Genomic DNA, 24,747 nt, shown 5'->3' on the forward strand with positions numbered 1-24,747 from the left:
TTTCTAACTTTCCTTAAAACATATTTAAAGTTTTATTATTCAGTTTGGCAAAAATGCCTGATCCATTATATTGAGACAAAATTTTAAATCTCTGGTCTCCTGATAGGGTGTTCTAATTGGCTACTTATTTGGACCATCTTTCTTTGGCAGAAGCCAACATTGGTGATCTGAAAGGGGCTTCTGAAGATTTTGAAGGAAGTGGATAAAGGGAAGGCTTTTGAGTTTTTTATTCTCATGGGGCACGGAACAATCAAAATGATGTGCTTTCTCTGATTCTTCATCCACTTTTCAGAATGTTGTCCTTGTGGGGACGAGCATTTCTCGCTCTCATCAGTAAAGCAAAAACTAGGTAGACCTTGATGGATTGTTAAACCATCGATGCTGGTAGAAAGATATTGTTCAAAAGATTTTTCTATGCAGTTGTTTTGTACCTAGTGAACGAGATTGTGGATAGATGATGTTTTTGATCAACTTGGAGAAATTTGTTTAAAAATCTCATCTTGTTTCTTCTGGATTGTGTAAATGTTGTGTAGTAGTTTCTTTTGAGATACTGCGTTATATTGTGTTTGACTATGGTGAGATTGTAGGTTTAATACTAATACTTTAAAACTGAAATTTTGCTTTAGTAAAAATTAATGGATGTGTTCCTGCAAGTAACTGTGATAATTTTATGCAGGTACTGGCTATTTTCTGACCTGGTACCTGGACTGTATGTCGAGAAGGGATGGGTCCATGATGGTATTGATTATAGCTTTACCCTTCCAGAAGAATATACACAGCACGAAGAAGATCCTGACTCTAAAAGTAAGTCTTGAATCATTGCTATTACACTATACTTGTTCGTTCATACTGGCAATGTACCAAAATCTTTATGCAAGCATACCCTGTGTTACACAGGGGTTGCATTCTTAGAAAACCATACGTATTGCAATTTTCAACAATGCAAACCCCAAATTTTCCATTGAATGCCTTGCTATAAAATGTATCCTTACAAAATGTTTTTCTCTCCTATTCAGCTACTATATTTGCATTGGTGGTGACCCACCACTGTTATTTAACTGTTGAAGCTAGCATTAGACTCGGGGTGGACAAATTTTGTGGATTAAGAAAGTGGGGTATCGGAGTAATGATAGGATTTGAATGAAGATTGAGGTTTGTCAGAGAAAGCTGCAGTAGTGTTGATGTAGGACAAGTTCAGAGGGGATAACGGGTTAAAATACAGTGACCAAGTAGAGTCTCGGCAGAGAGTCAGAAAAATGTCTCACAGATGAAGATTGAGACAGCACTGCTCCCTGAGGTGTCAGTTTACATGTTGGACTGGAGAGGGCAAGACAAAGGGAGGAGTGGGCTGAGAGAACCAACCCAGTTGAAACTGTGATGTTGTATCCAAATCTTACTCCCCCACAGTATTGAGTAAAAATAAAAATTGACATTTGCTTTCACATTTTGTTTGTTTTATCTTTCTCTTGCGTGAATTTAGTAATAGTGAATTTTATATCCTGCCTCAAAATTTTTGTGTGGTGATTTGTGATTTCCATAAGGAGAATATGTTGTCCAAACTATTGTAATTCAGGGTTGCCTGTACTGAATTCATTAGGTCATAGTAAAATAGAGGTCTTAAGTCTTCACATCCTGGTTAGATCAGTGCTAAGTGAACTAGATAAAAATTCCTATGCTGGATGTTTTCGTCAAGGAAGGAAGGAGAAATTTCAGTGATTGAGAATTGGACCATGCTTGATTATTCCTACCCTACTCCCTTCAGCTTCAGTGAAGGATGCCCCTTTGTGCAGGCTACTGAAGGACTTGTAGCATTTGAAACTTTTCATGACATTAATTGGGCCGGAGGGGCAAGATAACAGACCTAGAAATTTGAATTGAACTGATTGTGTGAAAATCTGGGAGATGTACAACTGAGTAATAGTGAAACTACTCATTTCCTACATAGAAAGTATCAAAACCTTCAGCGTCAATCTCCCATTCTGACTGCAGCATTTTTCAGAATATGTAATGGAAACAATGGAACGAGCCTTTTACAGATGGACATTACAGGTCAAGGAACACAATACATTCAGCATTTAACTTTTGGAGTGTTTTAGATTGTATAAATACAACTTTTTTTCAGTTTTTCTTATTCTGTGCTAGAAGGCCAGTGTATGAGCTCTGTTCAATTGCAGCCAATTGTTTTTGGAGTTTGGAAGGGAGATTGGAGGAGAGAGGGAAATGGTGTGTGCATGCTTAATACTAATTTCACTTTCACAGGTCAAGGGATAAGTGGTATGAGAAAAGTAAGTCTTCACACTGGTATTTATTTTGTTTTAAATGTGACATAGCCTCAATTTTTTTTTGCTGAGGTACCTGGGATTAAATCAGTTTATGAGCAGTGGCTTCTATGATTTACAATTAATGTTTGATTTATTAGGTTCAAAGGAAATTATTTTTGGATGGTGTATCTTGTTAGAAAACTGATTGAATTAATACTCTGAAATTAAGATTGTCATTCATCTGATCCTCCGGATATATTTACCTTTTAGGCAATGATGGCGACAGCATTGCTGAGAGCAACTTTAACGACAGTGGCCACCAGGGGTCCTCCTATACAGCAGAAATTTGCATTGAAACCACTGTGCCTAAACAAGGACAGAATCTATGGTACTTTCAGGTTTTTCACATCTGTATTTAGTTGTATCAATTTAATGTCCAATGTAGAGAATAAGTAAATTTCAGAATGGTTTAAAATTAGTTTTGATGTTAATTTCAAGACCTTTGCTTTAAAGACCATTTGGCCAGTGATGCTTTTGTGACAAGTAGGAACTTGGGCTCTGGAGTATTAGTTGCTTCGTTTGCCCAGCTGCTGATTGAGGACAGGATTCGGCTTGAAATACCATCCATCCTTGGTTATATAAGATCTAAACATACTGTATGGACTCCGGGTATGAGCAGAGTGTTGGAGGAAAGGAGTATTTTAAATTGCCATTAAGAAATTGATGTGTGTAATTTAAAAAAAAACTTTAAACTAATTTGTGTTTTTAAGGGTTCAGTTGCTTCTGCAAGTGAGTCTGTTTACATCTCTTTAGAGTTTATGAAGTTGTGGTGTCCCTTTACATTTTGGGGAAACATTGAAAATTTGTTTATTATTGTAGCAAAGCTAGAAGATATCTCTAGACTCCTTCTTCCATAGGATATGTGGGCACAGAAACCTATCATTTATCTTACTTAACCAGACCTTTGCCAGCATTAATACATCTCTTGAGCTAACCTCTGCCTTTAAGTGCATCAAGTCATACAGCATGGAAATAGGTCCCTTCAGTCCAACTTGTCTATACCAAGCCAGACTCCTTTCTAAGATGGTCCTATTTTTCTCTCATTTGGCCAATGTGACTAGCTTAGATGGGAAATCTGTCCTATCCATATACCTATCTAAGTCCTACTCCTGACATTTGATTTTTTAACTGCTGTTGTTTACTGTAGTGTAGTGGTTATCATGTTTGCTTCCCAATTTAATCCTGGGAGGACCATGATTTCTGTGGCAGAGCAGTAGACTGTGATGGCACCCATGACCCAGATTCAGTTCTACTTCTGTAAGGAGTTCACGCAGTCACTGGAAGAATGCACAAATTTCTTCGCATATTCCGAAGACTTGCGGGTTAGAAAGTTAATTGGTCACAGGTGAATTGGACGGTGACAGCTTGTTGGGCTGGAAGAACCTGTTACCATGCTGTATCTTTAAAAATAAATAAATGCTGTTAACTTACCTGCCTCAACCTTTTCCTCTGGCTGCTCATTCCATTTACTGATTACTACCCATCAAGTTCCTATCAAATCTCTCCCCTCTTACCTTAAACCCTCCTAGTTTTTGATTCTCCAACCTTGGAGGAAAATAAATGTAACCACGTTGACTCTGTGCGCCACACCCCCAGGACTTTATACAAATCTATAAGTTTATTTGTCATTCTACAATGCAGTGGGGGAAGAAACTAACCTCAAGCTGTTTTCATCATCCAATGCCTCGAGCCCCAGCAACATCCTCAAATCCCCTCTACACTCCTTCCAGCTTAATGGTATCCTTTCTATAGCAAAGTGACAAAAACGGAGTACAGTATTCCAGATTCAGCCTCACCAGTGTATTGAGCAACAGCAGCATAACATCTTGCCTTCTATATTCAGTGCCCTGCCTGATGAGTGCCATTGTTTTAAAAATCTTATTCACTTGTCTACCTGTGATGCCACTTTTAAGGTACCATGAACCTGTACTTTTCAGACCCTCTGGTACAACACTCCCCAGGGTTCTAATTTTGACTGAATTCCCTATCCTCATTTGTCTTCCCAAAGTGCACCATGCACTTGCCCAAATTAAACCCCTTTTGCCATTCCTCAGTGCCCTTACCCAACTGATCAAGATCCCTCTGTGCATCCCAATAACCATTTTCTCGGTCAACAACACCTCCGACTATAGTGTCATCTGCAAACTCGCTAAGCTTTCCTTTTACATTCTCGTCCATGTTAGTGCTAAAGATAACAAATAGTCATGGGCCTCATGCTGACCTCTGGGGAATACTGCTAGTCAGTCCTTTTTTTCAAAAAAAAACTATCCTTTGAACCCCCTTGCCTGAGTTTAGAGTTTCTCTATTGCTACTTAATTATATTTCTTACCAGTTGTAACCTGCATATTATTTGTCTGATTAATTCATTTTAATTAGCAAATTGAAAATGTTTTGGCATTCAACTGTCTATTTTTTAATCAACTTCTCAATCCTTAACCTAGTTATCTCCTCTCGTGGGTAATCCTACAAGTGCCATGCTGTATGATTGCTTGAGGTGCTTTCTTAACGTTTTTTGTTGCAGTTATTTGATTGCTAGTTTTGTTTGGTTGTCCTGAAGAGAATACATCAATTCTCTAGCTCCCGAGAAGAAAGCTTGTCAGCTTTCTCTTGGAAGTTAGAACATTTCAATCTACTTTCTTTTAAGGTATTTGCCCACAATTTCTGATGTGTGTGTGTGTATGTTTACTTTCCTTCTTTGGAAATATTAGTTAGTGGGAATGTGATTTTTTTTCCCCCACAGGTTTGTGTGTGATACCCAGAAGGAACTTGATGAGCTCCTGAATTGCTTCCATCAGCAAGGAGTCAGAGAAAGTGGGCTGAAAGAGCGGCTTCAGAAAAAGTAAGCCCCCTTTTAAAACTTTTATGTAACCTGTTTTGCAATTTTTTTTAAAAAAAGTCTCTATTTCCTCTTAATTTATATTTTATGAACTTCATCTTTATTCTTGTGTTCTTTGTACTGAATGGGCTTTCTGATTGGTCTGAGACTTTAAGTGCTGCTGGTTAGTTAGGTAATAAAGTTCAAATCAGGATGCAGAAACTTTTTGTAATAAGTAACCTTCCTGAAGAATTCCAGGCCTGTTAAAATACATTTTTGTTCATGATTAGCTTCTTAATTCTTCCCCAAACAATACCTGCTGCCCTTGGTCCATGTCTCATATGTAGTGCTTTTCCTTACTTTGTACACTATCAACATCACTTTAGCCCTCCTAACTGTAAGTGACTATTACTAACTCTGCCCGTTCCTGTCTTGTTCATTTTGCAATTTAAGTGACTGGAAAATTTTAGTTCATTTCTCCACCTAGGTTCTCATTTGAATACTTTAAACAATTTTAGCACTTTGGTATACAGCACTGTACAGAGACAGAAACCTCCTGTTCTGTGAGGTATAGCATTGTACTCATTTTACTTGCTAGTTTGCCAGGTTGGCTTCCACATGTTGAAAAGCAGGTTTATGCTTTAACTTACTGGGATCTTGCTATGGCTACTGAACACTAGGTTGTGATTTGTTGAATTTGAAGGTTTTTGCTTGTGAATGGTATGTGCTTCTGTCCTCAAGTAATCTTGTTTTACTAATTGGTCACATTGTTAAGATGCTGCACTACATTATGTGTAGTAAATTTTGTGTAATGTTGATCCAGTTCTTTTGAGGTATTTTTGTTTGAATCCAAGGTCACCCATAAGCTCTATTCAAATAATTGAATATGACAGAGTGTGAAGCAAAACAACCAAATGAATCTGCACGGTTTAAGTGGGCGGGCTGAATTCGATGGAAGTATATTCATATCTGATTGAGTTTAGTTGTCTTGCAGTATTAAAGGTGGAAGCTCTCTTGTGTTAGAATGATCAATGCAGCATTTTTGTTTTACATCATTTTATTTAAAAGTCTTTTCCAATATTACAAAGAAGTTTAAATAGTCTCTTTTTTTTTTAAAAAAGAGTAACATTTGTGTATTTAGTATCATAGTATTTCAGTATGGAATCTGGACCTCAGTCATAACTGGTCTATATCAACCAGGATGCCCATCTAAGCTAGTCTCATTTGCCTGTGTTTGCTCCTGTCCTTCTATACCTTTAACAATGTACCTGCCTAATGTCTTGATATCATAAAACATTTTTAAACTACTGAGTTTTTTTGAAATGAGTCATTGTGATCTGGAGAAGATCTAATATGCTGCCTCTAAGTAATGTGATATATATCATTAACAAGGATTCTTTTTAGGTTTGAATGATACTTGTTAGAGAATACATATTAGTGGACTTTGGAGTCACTAATTAGTAAGGAGGAGCATCCATAATCTGCAAAGAGAAATAGACAAATTAATCATGGGCAATAAACTGTTGGATGCAAAATAAAGTGAGGAGGAAAGGAGGCAATTCAATGAGCATAATGAATAAACTTTTAAATGGTTGGTGCTAGGGAGTCAAGAAATGAAACCACTTAACATGCAGATGCATTTAAGGTGCAACTAACTCCATGCTCCATCATAGTATGAAGATGGTTGCCTGCTTTGAAAGAGGTGCTGTTTTAGTTTATTGATATAATTGACAAAACATGTTGCAATCTTTAAAAAGTAACTTTTATTTTTATAGATATCATGATATTCTTCATTCACTCCACTATGCCCGGAAACCAAACCTTGGTTTAAAGTCCTGTGACGGCCATCAGGAACTCCTCAACTATCTCCGAACAGACCTCATTGAGGTGGCAACCCGACTGCAAAAGGGAGGGTTGGGTTACATGGACAAATGTGATGAATTTGAGGAGAGGGTAAGTAAACACACGAACACTAGTGTACTCAGCAAGTGGTGTTTGTATGACCAGTAGCTACTGTACATAGATGCTACACAGTATTCATGATCAATCATTCAACTGTTTTGACAAAGTAAGCTAGTTATCCGTCTAGTTTAATGTTAAAGTAAATGTTTTCTTAGTTTTACCCTTGTTGGTAAAAAGAGATTGGTCTTAACCCAGGAAAATACAGACATTCAGAACCACAGATGTGTATTCCCACTCCTTGTAAAGAGTATTTCTTCTGGCTTGAAATTAACATTTTGCCTTTCTTTTTAAAAGTGAGATTATGAACTCTCCTTAATCTTGTCACTTTTTTTCTTCTCCAACAATGATAACATGGACAGATAGCTCCCTTCTATGTTACTAGTTTCTATAACATAATCTTAGCCAAGAAGGGTGCCCTCAAAGAGTCTGTACTTGTGGAGCAGTAGTCCTTTTCTCTGTTACATCATTAGTTCTCTTCGTGGTAATAGTTTATTTTCTGCAACCCAAATTGTTCTTGTGCTGAGCTTCCAGTCTGGTATTTATTATCAGTGACAGCTATTCATTTAGCTGATGGCCGCCTTGTACTTGGAGTGTGAAAGTTTTGCACTACTTTGAATTGTTTTTCTTTAGGACTTCACTTCCCAATCAGCCTGATTATGTGGAGGTTAATTCAGTTGTTTGCTTGCTGTGGTGGCCTATATTAAGTATTTACACTCAACCAGCCATATTATAATGGACATGAACTAATTCATTGTCCAATTTGAGCTAATTTCATTAAACCAAATGTCATTTATGGGGAAAATCAAGATTGTGGAGTAAGGGTGCGATTGTCAATGGAACAAAGGTGTTCAAGAACAATGTGTATGTTTTTTGTAAAGCATTCTCAGATTTAGTTCATCATTAAGACGAAAGGGTTTTTTTAAGCATGTTATATGCACAGATTGTGGTTAGTTGCCTGATAAATTTGGCTAAATTTTACTCTGAGAAGCACTTCTGATGGCAAAGATTGGACCAGGCTAACTTAATGTAAAGGGGGAAAATCAAAAAAATTGTAGATTCTCAATCTGAAATAGAAAAACAGAAAATGCTGGAAACAGTCAGCAGGTTAGGTAGCATCTGTGATCTGGAATGTTAAAGTTAATATCTAGACCCTTTTCTCTATTCCTTTAAAGGTATCTTCATCCTGATACATTCACTCTTTTCTCTTTCTGGAATTGTGTTTTTGTGAATTATATCCCCAAATAAATCATTGGGAATTGGAGCAATATAGTCTTGTTTAGATGTCCAAAACTCGGAAAACACCATCTTTGGCATTGCAAATATACAATTTATCCAACATCAATTGGGCTTCTAACCCACATATTTACACTGCTCAAATCCTTTTTTTTTTGTTTCCCTTCAAACATTTTCTAAGCTGTGGAGAAACAGTGAGATAACTGTCAGAAGTGTAGAATCAACAGAGAAAGTTGGAATTCTTAGTAGATTAGGCAACATCTTTCAAGACTGAAACATGTTAATGTTTTTTGATGATATTTGAAAGATCATTGTCCTGAAACAGGGCTCTTTTTCTCTTTGCAGATGCTGCCTCACCTGATTAGTTAATGCATTTTGAATTTTTATTTTAGGATTCCAGTACCTGGAATACTTTACATTTGTAGGAATAAGATAAAGCTAGGATCAAATATCCCCATATTGGAGTAATCTACTATACCTGGTGCAGTATTTTTATGAAATTGTTAATAAGAGATGCAGGTAGTGATTAATCAATGTGGAATATTCACTGTTATTGAGCTATGGCTTTTGGGTGTATTGGGAAGGAAAGGAAAGAAAATGTCTTAAAATGCTGTTGTATGCACAGTAAGGAAGCACATTGTGAACATTTACAGTTATGACTTATTTCAAAGAGCAGCACCATTTAGAACCATTTCCGAAGTTCAGTCAGGTGACTGCTGAGAAACTGGGAGCTCGAGTAGGTGGCATCAATTGAGGACCAGTTATTAAATCAGAACACTTCCTCTTTTTATTTCTGACCTTTGTGCCAATCCACTTGGATAGCAGTTTCAGACTTGCTTTGATTCTCTTTACTCTTAAGTGTGACACATAATGTTTGCCATCAAGTGTTTTTGCGTGGTATGATATTGAAATTCGTGCCGTCTGGGCAAATAGGCAATTAAGAGCTAGGTTGAGATGAAAATTTCATTGTATTGCTTCCTGGTTTGTTAGGTGCGATCGATGGATGATCTGAAGGATTTGGGAGAGTGCGTAATCACACTTCAGGAGTGTATAATAAAGAAATTTCTCCAAGGATTCATGGCTCCCAAGCAGAAAAAGAAAGCAGGCGAGGAAGTAAAAGTGGAGGAACTGGATGAGGAAAAGAAAATGGCTGAAGAAGCCAAGGTAAGTTGTGCAATTTCACTCTGGAGCACAGTTAATGCAAACACCACCCCACGTATTCTGCTTACTTTGAAGACTCCAGTTGATGATATGCCATATCCAGGGTTCTATTCCACAGGCTTAGTCTTAATTAATAGCTTTGTCTTTTGCTTTCTGAATCCTATATTTTGAACATTACTTACAAAATACCTTGTATTATCGACTCTATCTCTTCCTTTGAGGCATTCCTTAAAACCTACTTTTTTGGGCAAGCTAAAGAATCCTTTTATACAATATCAATTTTTCTTTGGTTATGCTTTTGCAAAGCTAATTTGGACAGAAAATGGCATTGAAGATGCAAACTAATTTTGAAATTTAGTTTTGAGACTGGGGCATTGATAAGTCACTATTTATTGCCTATCCTGAATTATCCATAAGAGATTGGTGGTGAGCTTTTGCCATAAAGTCCTGTTAAAGGTATATACTTGGGTAGGAAGTTTCTGGATTTGGACTCAGTAACCAGTGATGCTATTCTGGATAAGGATGGTGCCTGATTGGGAGGGGAGCTTGCACAGTTTGTTTCCTCATGACAGCATTTGGGTTTCATAATAGATACCTCTGAGAAATGTGGTCAGAATAGCCTGTATGAGAAACAACTGTACATAATATGGATGCTAAACACTGCAGCCATTGTGCACTTGCGGTAGAGGGAATGAATGTTTAGCCTGGTTGATATAGTGCGAAGTTGGTTTGTACTGGGTGTTGATGAACTTCTCAAGAGCTGTTCGAATTGTATTTGATGGAGGTGGAGAGTATTGTATCATGGTACTGATTTGGCAGAATTGGTCTGGGGTTTGAGAGGTACACTGTTGGCTGTAGAATACCCAGCCTATCATCTGTTCTTGTAGTAGTTTATTAATGTGGCTGGTCCATTTGAGTTGGTTTTAATATAATCAGCCAGTCCCAATCTTGAAATGCAGAGTGAGAGGATGTGTTTGACAGGGTGTTGTTACCAAACTTTAATCAAAGATTAAATTGCAATATATCTAATATTCTTGATCTACCTCATCATCTCACAATGTTCCCATTAGTACTATTTCACCTTCATTTCAAAATGCTTTCTTCATTTTAAGAATAAAAACTTGTTCTTTTGTTCAAAGAGCAATTCAAAATGTCATACTCTCCATTAAATTGCTGGAACCCTAATGAAAGTACTAATTTTGTGTTCTGTATTGCTTATTTATTATTATTATTATTATGTTTTTTCTTTTCATATTTGGACAGTGTTGTCTTGCACATTAATTTTTTTTGTCTTGTGCGGTTTTTCATTGATTCTATTGTTTCTTTGTGTTTAATATGAATGCCTGCAAGACTTTGAATTCAGGGTAGTATATGGTGAAATATATGGACTTTGATATAAATTTATTTTGAACTTTGTTCACTTTTGATTTCCTCTAAGGCGGACTGATAGGGCAGACAATGTCAACTCCACACATTTCTATTGTACTAGAGCTGCACTGCAGCATATGGAAATGACCAGCAGGGGTCAATATTAGTTCAACAAAAGATCATTATTCACTTGGTGTCTATCTCTCTGAGGCATTTCTATTCTTATAAGTTATCTCTAAATCCTCAAAACTAATGTAGATTTTTCTCTCAAATTGTCATACTATTATAAATTGCACATTGTACATTTAGACGGAGACGTAACGCAAAGATTTTTACTCCCATGTATATGAAGGATGTAAGTAATAAAGTCAATTCGATGTAGTAAGCGGGTAGGTAGAGTGGATGAGCACTGCTTCGTCTGATTGTGTAGAACCTTTTTGCACTCCTAATGTGTGGACTTCATGCTCTTAATAACATCCTGAATGCAAATTTTTCACTTTGAGCAGTCTTGGGCCAGAGATTCTCAAGAATCAGTGGGGTTGGTGAAATTTTCTGAGTCTGTAAGCATATTCTTGAGTCTTTCTCTCTTACTGCCTGTTGCCTCCTTCAGCTTGGTGTCTTTTTGAGAGTCTGATGTCAGACATCCAAGTAACTTTGCCTTTGAAGCCAGCTTGATATAATGAGATCCTCACTGCTAGGGGCATTGCCCTTGGGTAAATTTGGAGAGTTTAGTAAAGAGTGGATTGGTAGAATTGTTTCAGTGCCTTGAGGTGCCTGCTATAGCTGGACCAGGATTTAGGAGCCACTGCTTGTCACAGGTGCTTAAGGAAGTCTGAGAAAGTATAGGAATACAACACAATTGTGCTGGCATCCAAAATTATTCCCTTTGTTTTGACTAAGGTCTGTTGGTTAGATTGAGTGTCTAATAGATTTTAACAATGACAATTCAACCTTGATAATGGGAACATTTAATCAACAATAATTTGGGTCAGAATTGGTAGTCACTTGCATAGGTATGAAATAATCAGAGAACATATACGTTCATCACAGGTCATTAGTTTTCTGAAGAAGCAGTGAAGAGGTTTGATTGATAAACAGTATACGAACTTCCAAATACTATTTCACAAAGTGCCATATAATAAACTTGTCATCAAGATTAAAGGCTGGAACCAAAGGTGTTTTAGAGAGGATAGAGAATTGGCTAAGTAACAGGATAAAGTTGGAGCTCTGACTTGTTTTCCAAATGTGCAGATTACACAAATGGTGGAAGCAGTGACCACAGGTGGAATGGATGGGTGTTGAAGGGGTGACAATTGATAATATAACCTCAGTTTTTTTTTTACTCCATCAATGTTTCTTGATCTGCTGGGCATTTCCTATATTCTCTGATTTCATGTTTGCAGCAACTGCAGTTTTCTGTATCTAATATCTGCAACACATTTTTTATTTCCTCTGTCCTCATATATCTTCAATTTGCATCTTGTACCAACATCACCTGAAGAACTGCACTTTGATCAGAACCACTACTTGCATCATTTAGTTTCTCTTGGTCTGTTCCCTACCAAATATTTGTTCACTCCAGCCCTCCCTTTCCTTGCAGATTAAAACATGCTTGTCTTCCAACCTTTCATTGCTGCACTTGAAATGCTAATTATTTCTCCACATAGATGTTGTCTGACTTTGTTTTATCTGCTTGTTTCATATTTCCAGCATTTGTTGCTTTTCTCTTTGCTTTGAACCTTGGGAGTTTACATGGATAGCTTGTTGAAAATGGTATGGTAAGCTGAGAAAGTTCTTCAAAAAAAAATACAGATTTTGAGCTCTATAAAGGAGTCAGACTATAAGAGCAGGAAAGTCACGATAAGCCTTTATGGTTGTTCCCATGTTGCAAATGCCAGACTTAAGGACATCTCTATTTGCAACCAAACTCCCAAAATGTTGAGTTTAAAAGCATCTGTTCTTGTGAATGACAGAACTAGTTTCTTTCTCTATTTTATGTATTATTCTTAATAGTCAGCTGCTTTTAATGCCATTTATATTTGTTTCTTACAAAAATATGTGTCTGATCAAATTTTGTCTATTTTCCAATTTATGGACAAAATCAATGTGTGGACGTTAGTAAAATGAACCTGGTCATTGCCAGGGGCGGCCTGCATCAAACCAGACTGATGTGGGAGGAAAGGGAAAAAGACTGGTGTGTCTCCGGTTGAGATTTTCACTGGCCTTAAATGAGGTCACAGATGACTGGAAGCTGGCAAATGTGGTTTTCCTTTTCAAGAGGGCAGCAAAGAAAAGCCTGCAATCTATAGACCTGTGAGCTTAACTTCAGTAGTAGGGAAGTTATTAGAAAATATTCTGAGGGGCAGGATTATTGATCAGAGGTGGCCAGCTGGCTTTGTCAAGGAAAAATCTTGTCTGACCATTCCAGTTGATTTTTGTCTTTGAGGAAATAATGAAGTGTATTGACGAGGATAGTGCAATAGATACAGTCTTCAGTAAAGGTTTTGTCAAAGTTGGTTAGGGCCCTTGGAATCCAAGGCAAGTTGGCAAATTTGATCCAAAATTGGCTTAGAAATAAGTGACAAGTGGGTAATGGTGGAAGGCTTTGTTTATGATTGGATGCCAAGTATTAGAGGTATTCCACAGGGATCAGTACTGGGACCTTCAGTGTTCCTAATACACCTGAACGATTGGATGTTAATATAAGGAGGCATAATCTTAAGTTTGTGGATGTAAACACTTGGGCAGTAGAGTGTGAATGGTTTGTTAGCGTAATGGACTGAAAAACGCAGATGGAGCTTAATGCTGATTAATGTAAGGTATATCCTGGGAGTACTAATAAGGCTAGGACATTCAATCTCAATAATTAGACCCTAGAGAATATCGAAGACTAGAGGGACCTTCATATACAAGCTAAATATCCTTGAGGGTGGCAGTGTAAGTAGCTAATACGGTAAGGGGTAAAAGATTTGAGGAGGGCCTTTTCCATCCAGAGTGCACAGAGTGCCTGGAATGCACTGTTGGAGAGAGTGGTGGAAACAAAAGTTACTGACTAGTCAAGCACTTGAATCATCTCAGCATAGATTAGAGGATGGAAGTTGGGACTAGCTACAGATAGGTGCCCACTGGTTGATGTGGGTATGGGTGGGTTGAATGGCCTTTTTCATCCATATGACTGGCTTGACATTCTTTAAGCCATGGTTAGAATATCATGTCTAATAAAGAGATTGGCTAAAGTTATTTTAATTAATATCTTTAAAAATTGTTTTTCAAAGAATATGGTTTCCCTTCACCACTGATACTGCCCTCACCCACATCTCCTTCATTTCCTCGCCTCATCTTCTTACCGTCATAATGGATAGAGTAGCTCTTGTCCTCTCCTGCCACCTATGCGCCTTCACATCCGCACATTATTCTCTGAAACTTCCGTCATCTTCAACGGGATCATGCCACCAGACACATCTTTACCTTCTTCCACCACTCCCACTCTCCGCTTCCTGCGGAGATTGCTCCCTCCTTGACTCCCTTGTTCATTCATCCCTCCCTAATAACCACCTTCCTGTCACTTATCTCTGCAGGTGAAGATGTGCCTACCCATTCACCTGTTCCCTCATCTCCATTCTTTCTAGGTGAAGTAACAGTTCTCCACAGAACTGTGGAGAGTTCGTCTACTGTATCTGGCACCCCAGTGCAGCCTACTCTATATTGGTGAACCCCAACATCGATTGTGAGCCTGCTTTGTCAGGCACTTTTGCTTCATCTGCAGAAGGCAGGATTTCCTGGTGGTCAACCATTTTAATTCCAGTCCCCCATTCCAATTCCAACATATTGGTCCTTGGCCTACTCTACTGCCATGATGAGGCCATTGTTAGGTTGGAGGTTGGAGGCCATTGTGACACCTCCTATTCCATTGAGGTAGTCTCCAACAGAATGGCATGAATGTTGATTTATCTAACTTCCGGTAACTTCTCCCCTCCCACTTCCCTCTTCTTCCATTCTCCACTCTGCCTCCCCTCTTACCACTTCTCTTTCCTCTGACTTACCTTATTCTGGCTTTTTCCCCTTTCATTTCCAGCCCTGATGAAGTGTTTCGGCCTGAAATATCGACTTGTTTATTCGTTTCTCTAGGTGCTGCCTGACCTGAGTTCCTCCAGCATTTTGTATGTGTTACTCTGGGTTTCCAGCATGTGCGTAACCTCTTGCTTATTATTTGCTAAGATTATTCCGGGGACGTTAGGAGTTTGGTCATGCTGAATAGACTATTGAAGCAGGGATTATTTTTCCTGGGGCAGAGGAGGTTGCAAGGACATCTAATAAAATAGATTAACATCATGAAGGATGTGGAAAGCTCTTCCAGGAGGAACAGAGAATCAAAACAATTTCTGATCAACCTCACCCTTTCTACTGCCCTCCATCACCCCTTCTATATTTACACTCTTGACCAGCTAAGATTAAATAGCATTTGTCAATGTTTTGGATAGTACCAGCAGGATTTTTGTCCTTGAGTCAATCTTTGTATCCCGTTCAAGTTTAATTGTCATTCAACCATACATGAATAGCCATGAACACAGCCAAACAAAACAGTGTTACTCTGGGGCCAGAGTGTAAATACAGTACCAACGGTCATACGCAGCACAAGGCACATATAAGATATCAGTAAGTTAATCACAGGTATATTTGCTCTTTATTCCTCTTTTCGGCAATGCACTCTTGTTTTCTGTCTTTCCTGGATCTAACGAAAGATCATTGATCTGAAAAATAAAAGTTGTTGATTTGTCTCTCCACAATACTACATGACTTGCTGAGTATCGCCAGCATTTTCTTCCTTTAGTTCAATAGCATCCTGCATAGAGCCTCAGTAACTACTGACTTGGCAAGAAGCAAGTCCACAAGAAATGTGATCATTGCAACATGGGCATTGACAGTCGCGGTCCCTCTGCAGGCTCTAATGAATATCTAGGCTCCTGAATGCACCACAGTGGAAGCTGAGGTACCAGCTTGTCCAGTGATAAAAAGGATAGGTTGTAAACTGAATCAAGTTATTTTAAGAATTCTGTTGCATTTTAGAATACAGAGTCATTTCAAAATTACTTTCACTATCTTCCCTATCATTTTATCCCCTTCAACTACTAATGCATTGCTAGGTTAATTGGGGTAATTTTAGGGTATTTAAAACTTGCTGACTTGATTGGGCACCTTAACCAATTTCCATTTGATTCTTGAAATTCCATCTATAGGTTGAAGTACCTTTTAAAGTGACTGTTCTTAATGAGTGAGCCTTGTCACTGTAAGCAGGTTGATTGCAAATGCATTGTCACTCTTCTAGAGTCTGAAGTTCAGAATCTTCTTACCTTGCCTCTCCCCAAACCAGGGATTTTAAAGTGATATGTAATTACCAACTGTTTCAGGACTGAGTTCAAGTAATGCAGGATAGGCCTGGAATTGTCCCTGGGAACTAGTAGTCTGCTGTATTTCAGTTAGTGGCAGTCATTTGATGTTGCCAACCTACAATCAAACTCCAGAAAGTTTTGTTTTAATGTGTACCAGGTATTGCTGGATAATTATTTTATTTGTGGGTGAAACTCTAAGTGATTAATCCACTTGTGTTTGGGTCATTGAACTTCAAAGAACAAATAAAAATTGAGTGTAAAATTGATACTGTTTGGCATTACAAAGCTGTAATCTAATTCTAGCATTATTTAAATCGAGCAAATTTTAATGCCTTCTGGACCCTTCAATTACTTCAGCTTTGTAATTACTTCCATGTCTGCATTTTTCATACAATCAAAGCGCACTTGGGTGCAGCTGCTCACCTGCTGTTGAATGACAAAACAAACTGTTTTGCCTGTTGAATGGTATAGTTCTGTGTGACTGCTCACTGAAATATGAGGAAAAATAGGTTCTTAAAATAAGTTGTTGCTTTGTTCAAAATTGGCAATAACAATTTAATTTTGCAAAGGATTACCGTGTTCCAGAGTGAAAATATTTCTCAGTATTGAAGTTAAATTAGATTGCCACTGATTACTTTGTCCATTTATGTTTTGCTTTTATGGTCAATGAGCATAGAAAATATTTGTCTCCTTAGTAACCACATGCTCTGAAGTGTGCACACTTTTGTTTGTATCTGTTAAAATTAAGATCTATTGCATCCATTCTAATTCATGTTTTCATTGCCTGTCAAAACTTAACTGCTAATTGTTTTAACCCTTTGGATGTTTAAAGCAAGTTTATCTCTTAAATTGATTTTCTGCACTCTTTTGAATCATTGATTTTTAAATTAAATGTTTATTGATAATTAACAATCAACTATTTGGACTAGATATTTCAGTTTAGTAAACTGGAATAAGCTGAGCCTTGTAGTTTCAATTCAATTCTGCTAACTGAGCATTTAGCCTAGAAGTAGAAGTACAAAAATTGAACATGTTTGGAATCTAAGGCTTCATTGATGCCAATTTTGATGGCTTCTGAAAGGATCTGGTAGGTGTGGATTGGGGTGGTTTTTATTCTGGCAAAGGGTTGCTTTGTAAGTGGGAGATCTTCAAAAGTGAAATTTTGAGAGTATAGTGTTTGCATGTTCCAGTTAGAATAAAGGGCAAGGCTAACTGGTTTAGGAAACCTTGGTTCTTGCAGGGTGTTGATGCCCTGGTTAAGGAGGAGGTGCATCGCAAGGAACATATAAGGTATTTGAGTATAAGAAATGCAAGAGAACGCTGAAGAGGGATATTTGGAGAGCTAAAAGAAAACACAAGGTTGCTGTGGCAGACGAGGTGAAGGAGAATCCGAAGAGCTTTTACAGGTATATTAAGAGCAAAAGGATAGCAAGGAAGGAAATTTGTCCACTTGTTCAGCATGGTCATCTATGTATGGAGCTGAAAGATGGGGGAGAGGTGCCAAAGTATTGGAGGATAGCTATTGTTTAAGAAAGGCTCTGAGAATAAGGTGGGAAATTATACACTATCAGATCCTTTCTGATGCAATCAAAATTAGCATCAAGGAAATAATGGCATCTTCTAAGTTATTTAAGTATTTAGATGGACAGGGTCTGATTAGAGATAGTCAACATAGCTTTCTGTGTCTGTTTTGAGGAAGTTGTAAGAAAGTTGATGAAAGCAAGGCAGTTGATTTTGTCTTATCAAGGCTGGTCAAGAAGTTTCAGGATGAAATAGTAAATTGGATTAGACATTGGCTTTGTGGGAGAAGTTACCTGTCGATGTCACAGGAATCGGTGATGGATCCCTTGTTGTTTGTCTTCTATTAACGATATGGATGATAATATGGTAAACTCAATCAACGAATTTGCAGGTGACACCAAGATTGGAGGGGGTCATAGTGGACAGTAAGGAAAGCTATCAAACTTGCAGTGGGATCTAGATCAGCTGGAAAAATGGGCTGAAAAATGGCAAATGGAATTTAATGCAGGTAAATGTGAGGTGTTGCACTTTGGGAGGAAAAACCAAGGTAGGACATGCACAAAGAGTGGTTGGGTGTTGAGTGTCACATCACAAGTAGAAAGGGTCATAAAAAGAGCTTTTGTCACATTAGCCTGAAAGTATTCAGTGCAAAAGATGGAATGTTATGTTGAAGATCTTTGTGGGGCACTATTTGGAGTATTCTGTACAGTTCTTGTAACCTGTCTACAGGAAAAATATTACTAAGATTGAAACAGTACAGAAAAAAATTTACAAGGATGTTTCCAGGGTTTGAGGACCTTAGCTGTAGGGAAAGGTTGAATAGATTAGGAATTTATTCCCTGGCGCGTAGGAATGAGGGGAGATTTGATAGAGGTATACAAAATTGAGGTTATAGATAGGGTAATTGCAAGTAGGTTTTTCCCATTAAGCTTGGGTGGAATTAAACTGCAAGTCATAGGATAAGGGTAAAAGATGAAATGTTTGAGGGACATGAGGGGGATCTTCACTCAGGGTGGTGCAAGTGTAGAATGAGCTGCAAGCGGAAGTGGTGGATGTGGAGGTTCAATTTCAACCTTTAAGAGAAGTTTGGCTAAGAACATGGATGGGAGGGGTTTGGAGGGCAGTGGTCAGGTGCACAGTTTGGCACAGACTAGATGGCCAAATGTCCTGCTTCTGTGTTGTAGTGTTTTATGACTCTAAGAAGAAACCCAAATTAGAGCACCTGGTTGAGTATTGACCAATTAAGTTTGGTAGCATTGGCTACAAAAATGAGATACAGCATTCTGCTTTTTAAGAGTTGAATGATGTTTCATTCTGTTACTTGCTTCAGGTTTCAAATGGAAATAATTTCCAGAAGGAATAAATTTCAGTATGAAATATGTCTTCACATTTCCTAAAAACACCTATTTTCTGAGGAACTGCATTGTATTAGCATTATAGTAACAAGCTAAGAATTTAGCAGCCAATCTGAATAAAACTGTGTTCTCATTGAGGGTAGAACAAAAATAACGATATGATGCCATATGTAGTTAATTCAGCTGCTTAATTTCACATTGAGTGAACATGCAGAGTAGCAACTTGAAACAGTGTTTCTAATCTCTGTGGAATGCAAAATGTTTTTCTTAGATTTAATGAAAGCTTTATTTTCAAATACAATGGATTCTGGTTAATTGGACCATTGGTTAATCGGGGCCGCTGTTTAAGAACTAAACTTGTGGAGAAAATAGCCAGGGTTCCCCTCATTTATTTGGGACACTTGCTTAATTGGGGCAAGAGTCCATTACTGAACAGTTTCTAACTAGCGTCAGTTGCATGTGTGTGTTCAAAAAGCAGTGATTTTTTGTCACTGATAATTGGTGAGAAGTAAGCAGTAAGACAATTCAGAACTGTTGCTCACTGTGGTATCAAGCATTTAGGCTTTGAGATGCCGGAAATGGCTGGGAGAGCAAATGAAACAACTTCACTACTTCAAGTTAAGAACTATATAAAGAATTTGAAGGTACGGACGATCATCTTGAAAGTTAAGGTGAAAGTGAAGATTTGAAGCATGCAATTGTCAAAAATTGTGTGAAGGTAGTCCATTATTTACACTAGGAGTCTGCACTGATTTTGTTCACACACTCAAAACAACATGGTGGTATTGATTGGATCTGTCGAATACTATTAGTAAGCGTTCGGCATGGACTGGAAGGGCCGAGATGGCCTGTTTCTGTGCTGTAATATATGGTTATATGTTAAACTAGTATACCCTTTTATAGTACTGTAGAAGTACTTGTATAGTGTTCTAATTTATTCTGTATTTCAATTAAATACATAATTAGTTAAAAGGTAGTTTGTCTTTTTTATACCTTTTTAACTATTTCCATGAAACTTCATCTAATTGAGACAACTGCTTAGTTGGGTCAACATTTACTGGACCCAGTGGGTCCCAGTTGACCAGAATCCACTGTATCCCTGACTGCCTGTACATCTGCTTGCATGCAGACTCTGTTTATAAAAATTCCCTGTTTTGTAATTGCTCTTCACTAACTTGCCTGCAGGTTGCTTCTGCATTGGAGCTATGGAAAGGTGCTATCCGAGAGGCTCAGACCTTCTCTCGCATGCACGTGTTGCTGGGAATGCTGGATGCCTGTATAAAATGGGACATGTCAACTGAAAATGCTCGGTGTAAAGTATGCCGCAAGAAGGGTAAGTATTATAGTCATTAGCAAATGGTGATGATTTGCAAATGATGAATCTTCAAGTAATGAATAGATATGCTTTGTAAATTATGTTTATATTAAGAGGGTGAAGCCTGGCTTCGTGACTAACTGAAGCTTCTAACATGTGAGTATTGCCTTTATTGTTTTGGTCTCAATGCTGGCATTTCTCTTTGCAGGTAAGGAATTTTAAGAGGTTTGTTCAGACTTTGCTGCTAGTAATGTCAGCTCACCTTCAGAACTTTCTGCAGGTGACCGTCCCTGTTCCTTCTGCTCATGCACGCTTCAGGACAACTATTATATTGCCTCCTCCCATCCTGTTTTACAAAATACTGCTCTAGTATTAAATTCTGTCTGCTGCTTGTTTGATTACTTTATCTCGTTCTCTGTCTTGATGTGCATAATTGGTATCATCCTTGTTTATCTGCCTCCACTCCAAGTTTGGAAAACAGTATCACTGTTGGCCACCTTTTAATTACCATAACTACTGTAGCCACTAGTTTTTTAGGTGATAGGTTATATCATTTAGCCCTCTCCTTGATGTGCCTGTTTTATTATTTCCTACCTTTTGCCTTTTGTCACTCTTACACCAAGTAACCACCCCCACATACAAGTCCTGTTCATTACAAGCGGTCCCTTTTATTTGCACACTTTCTTGCACCACCAGCTCCCCCCCTATTGCATCCTCATGTGTATTCATGTAACCTGTCTTTGCAATGAAAGCTTTGTTCTTGTCTGTACTGTTCCTCAGTTCTGATGAATGGTCCTCAATGTGAAATTAACCCTTTCCTTCTATCCATAGGTGCTGACTGCTGCAGAGTGTTTACGACATTTTCTGGTTTTGTTTTAGATTTTGTAGCATCAGCAAGTTTGCTTTTGGAGAAATAGGACTTTAAGTTTACTTCACAGTGCTCTGCTCTATTGATGGTTCCTTATAATGAATAGCCAAATTATTTCAAAGTAGCCTTTAGGAATGTCAAGAAAAAAATGAATTATTGAGTATATTTACAAGTTTCAAAAGCTTAGTTCTATTTGGTCTTCTATTTCAGAAAATAAATCTTGCTCTGAAAGATTTGTATGTATGGTCTGTAAAATCAGATTTTTTTCTCATCAGGTGAAGATGACAAGCTGATTCTGTGTGATGAATGTAACAAGGCTTTCCACTTGTTCTGTCTGAGGCCAGCCCTTTATGTAATACCAGATGGAGAATGGCTCTGTCCGGCTTGTCAGCCAGCCACAGCCAGGCGTGGCACACGAGATAGGTAACCTTACAGCCAGCTTACTGCAGCATTGTCTATTATCTTTTCATCCTCTGCAGATTTTTTTTCCACATAAATCCTCACAACTGTTGAAATGATTCCAGCAGGTATAGCAATAGGTTTCATAAAAGTAACAGGCCTACACTTTTCACTGCCTTGATTTGACTTCTTAAATAATCAATATTTGGCAGAGTTTTGCCCTGACATTGAATGACTTTCATCTTGGTCTACTCTTAATGTTGTCTGTTCTTTTTTTAAAAAAGGACTTCTGATGTCCATTGTTCTACTCCTCTGTTGACTTTTCCCCCTTCTGACCTTGGTGCAAAGTTGTGAATTGAGTTCCAGAGACCCATATTCAACAAGAAGTTTGAGTTTGCACTTTCTTGAAAACACAGGTATAACACTTTGTGTTGTAGATTGGAATAAGAGGGCAGGAAAGCTATTCCTGTGAAACCTGTGGGTGCAAGAGGGTAGATATGCAAAAATTGCTGGTGATAAAGCAGAGTGAACAAATGGTTAAAAAAGCTTATGAGATCTTGTCCTTTATGCAAAATGCAATAGCAAGGAAGTCATAATGAATCTTTGCAAGATGTTGCAATGGCCAGAATTATGTCTGGTTTGGGACATTACACTTTAGGAAAAAAATGAGAAGACCTTGGAGATGTTCTACCAGCATAATTTTAAATACTTTGCTGCTTTAGTTTATCTGTGAAATGATGTGGTTCTGCTTGTAGCAGTGGAGGCTGTAAGGTGTTCTTTTAGAGGAATTAAAATCATGAAGGGTCTAAATCATATATGTCAAACTCAAGGCCCGCGGTGGAATTATCTTTGGCCCGCGAGATAATATCTAATTACTATTAAAGCTGGCCCCAGTAATCGAAGCGCCTATGGCGTATGATATGGCTAATGCTGAGTTTATTCAGGTACCAGGTTTTCAGGGGTTTTAGTGTTTATTCAGCAGACTTCTTCATAAGAAACGGAATTTGTAAAGTGAAACACTTTGTAGTTATAGCAGAGACTGAGACACATGAGAGCAGGCTGAAAAAACGGAGGCAACGAAAGCTGCGTTCGCACGCGTCCGACTGATCCGGCCCGCATGAAGCTGCATTTTGCTCAATCTGGCCCGTGACCTAAAATGAGTTTGACACCCCTGGAATAGATTAGACAAAGAAATTGTTCCAGTTGGCAGAAGATTCAACAAACAGATGACTAAGTTTTACCCAAGATCCATTTTCAATCCTGTGCAACTGCAGACAGTGTGCCTTTTATATCTTATTTCTTCATCACATCCAGGGCCTGTAGACCGCACTTTGTAGGAACAGTGGTTTGGTACTAGATTAAGATTCCAGTGTTTACAAGATGGTCCCTTCAAATGTAGACCAGGAGAATGGTTTGTAGAGCACCTTCAATTAGTCTGCAGCCATGACCACATATCTGCAGTTGCCTGTCGCTTTAATTCTACTGCTGCTAATTTGACCCTTCTGTCTTATGTCTCATATCTTCTTCCAAAGAAACTTACATAAATTAAAGTGCACACTTCACTTTTCAACTAGGCCTTTTGTAATCCACACTGAGTTCAATAATTTCAGGTAAGTTTTTCTAGTATATTTTGCTTTGGATTTTCAGCATTGACTGTGAATTTTTATTGTAAATTCAAGAAATTATTCTATTTTTCCTGTTGACACCTTGCCTTGATTAATGTTCTGCCATTCATTAACTCCTTTTCTGCCCTTTTTCACTTTATACTATCATCCTTTTTATCATTTAATCTCTCACATCACACCTTAACATGGGTTAGCTCTTCTTTGCACCCTCTTTTCAGTTCATCTTAAAATTAATGTACCTCTAACTTTTCCTTGTTCTAATGAGAGATAATCAACCTGGAACTTCAAATCTATTTTCCTTTCATAGATGTTGCTTGTCCTGGTGAATATTTCCAGTGTACTCAGTTTTTGTTTCTCTCTCAATAGTTTTCTATTTGATAAAGAATGAAAGTCTTAATTTTTTTAATTAAAAATAAAACTGCATTATGTTCTTTCAGAAATTATGCTGAGGAGGAAGATGAAGCCAATGATGAGGAGGAGGAAGAAGAAGAGGAAGAGGAGGAGGAGGAAGAAGAGGAGGAAGAGGAAGATGACTATGAGGAGCGAGAAGGGCCTAGACTCAGATGTAAGATGAATTTCTAGGGATTAATTTTCCATATTTTACCTGTTTGGAATTTGGAGTAATTTGGATGTGTCTGATGACAACTGCCCAGAATGTTGTCATTTCTCGATAAGTGGTTGCAGAGTTAGCACACACATTGGTCATGATCTTTTGAACTTCCCCGATTTTAGTAAGTTCTCAGCTGATAAAAAAAACTGCAGATGTTACATTGGATTCAACAAAGAAGCAAGGCAGGAAGCGTTCAGCCAAATTTGGTGGAATCAATTATTAACTATTGATAAGCAAGCCATTTAGATAATAGTACAGTTGGCAGAATCAGCATAGTTTTTTTTTGGAAAAGGTTATGGTGTGGTGTTTTTGACTGTTGGGATTCTGAGGATGCAATGAATGGGGTGGATAAATGAGATCCAGTAAATATGATTCAATTGAAGTTTAATTGTCATTCAGCCATACATGAATAGTCACGACGACAGCCAGAGAGACGGGGTTACTCTGGGGTCAAGGTACAAAACACAGTGGCAACAGTCACGCAGCGTAAAGCGCACACAAGATAGCGGGCACAAATAGCATTACAATCCTGCAATGAGAGTCCAAAACAAACTCCCAACAATCCAGTCAATAGAGCCAGTCTCCCACCGAGTGAACATATGGGGTGGGGTGGGGGGGGGGGGGGTGCAGCACTGATTTCAGCCTGGAAACTGTGCAACATCGCCCCCTGGTGTGGAGGTGTGGAGCAGGCTGGCCCTGACCACCCCCCCTACCCCGCAGCTCCATGACTTGAAGCCCACACATGCAGGACAGTAGGATACAATCTCACAAAATATGCATGTGTATAGTCCAGACCACTGTACC

At 38.2% G+C, this 24,747-nt stretch overlaps 1 protein-coding gene across 1 annotated transcript in view; it reads left to right on the forward strand.

The window, feature by feature from the left end:
- Positions 1–24,747, forward strand: part of baz1b (bromodomain adjacent to zinc finger domain, 1B) — a 78,504-nt gene that overhangs the window by 32,955 nt on the left and 20,802 nt on the right. The window contains exons 8-15 of the mRNA XM_073053644.1: positions 677–804; positions 2,532–2,649; positions 5,062–5,160; positions 6,912–7,089; positions 9,322–9,495; positions 20,312–20,459; positions 21,585–21,732; positions 23,771–23,898. Coding sequence (XP_072909745.1) covers positions 677–804; positions 2,532–2,649; positions 5,062–5,160; positions 6,912–7,089; positions 9,322–9,495; positions 20,312–20,459; positions 21,585–21,732; positions 23,771–23,898 — 1,121 coding nt within the window. The remainder of the gene's footprint in view (positions 1–676; positions 805–2,531; positions 2,650–5,061; positions 5,161–6,911; positions 7,090–9,321; positions 9,496–20,311; positions 20,460–21,584; positions 21,733–23,770; positions 23,899–24,747) is intronic.

This window comes from Hemitrygon akajei, chromosome 8 (genome assembly GCF_048418815.1).
Source record: "Hemitrygon akajei chromosome 8, sHemAka1.3, whole genome shotgun sequence".
Lineage (NCBI taxonomy): Eukaryota > Metazoa > Chordata > Chondrichthyes > Myliobatiformes > Dasyatidae > Hemitrygon > Hemitrygon akajei.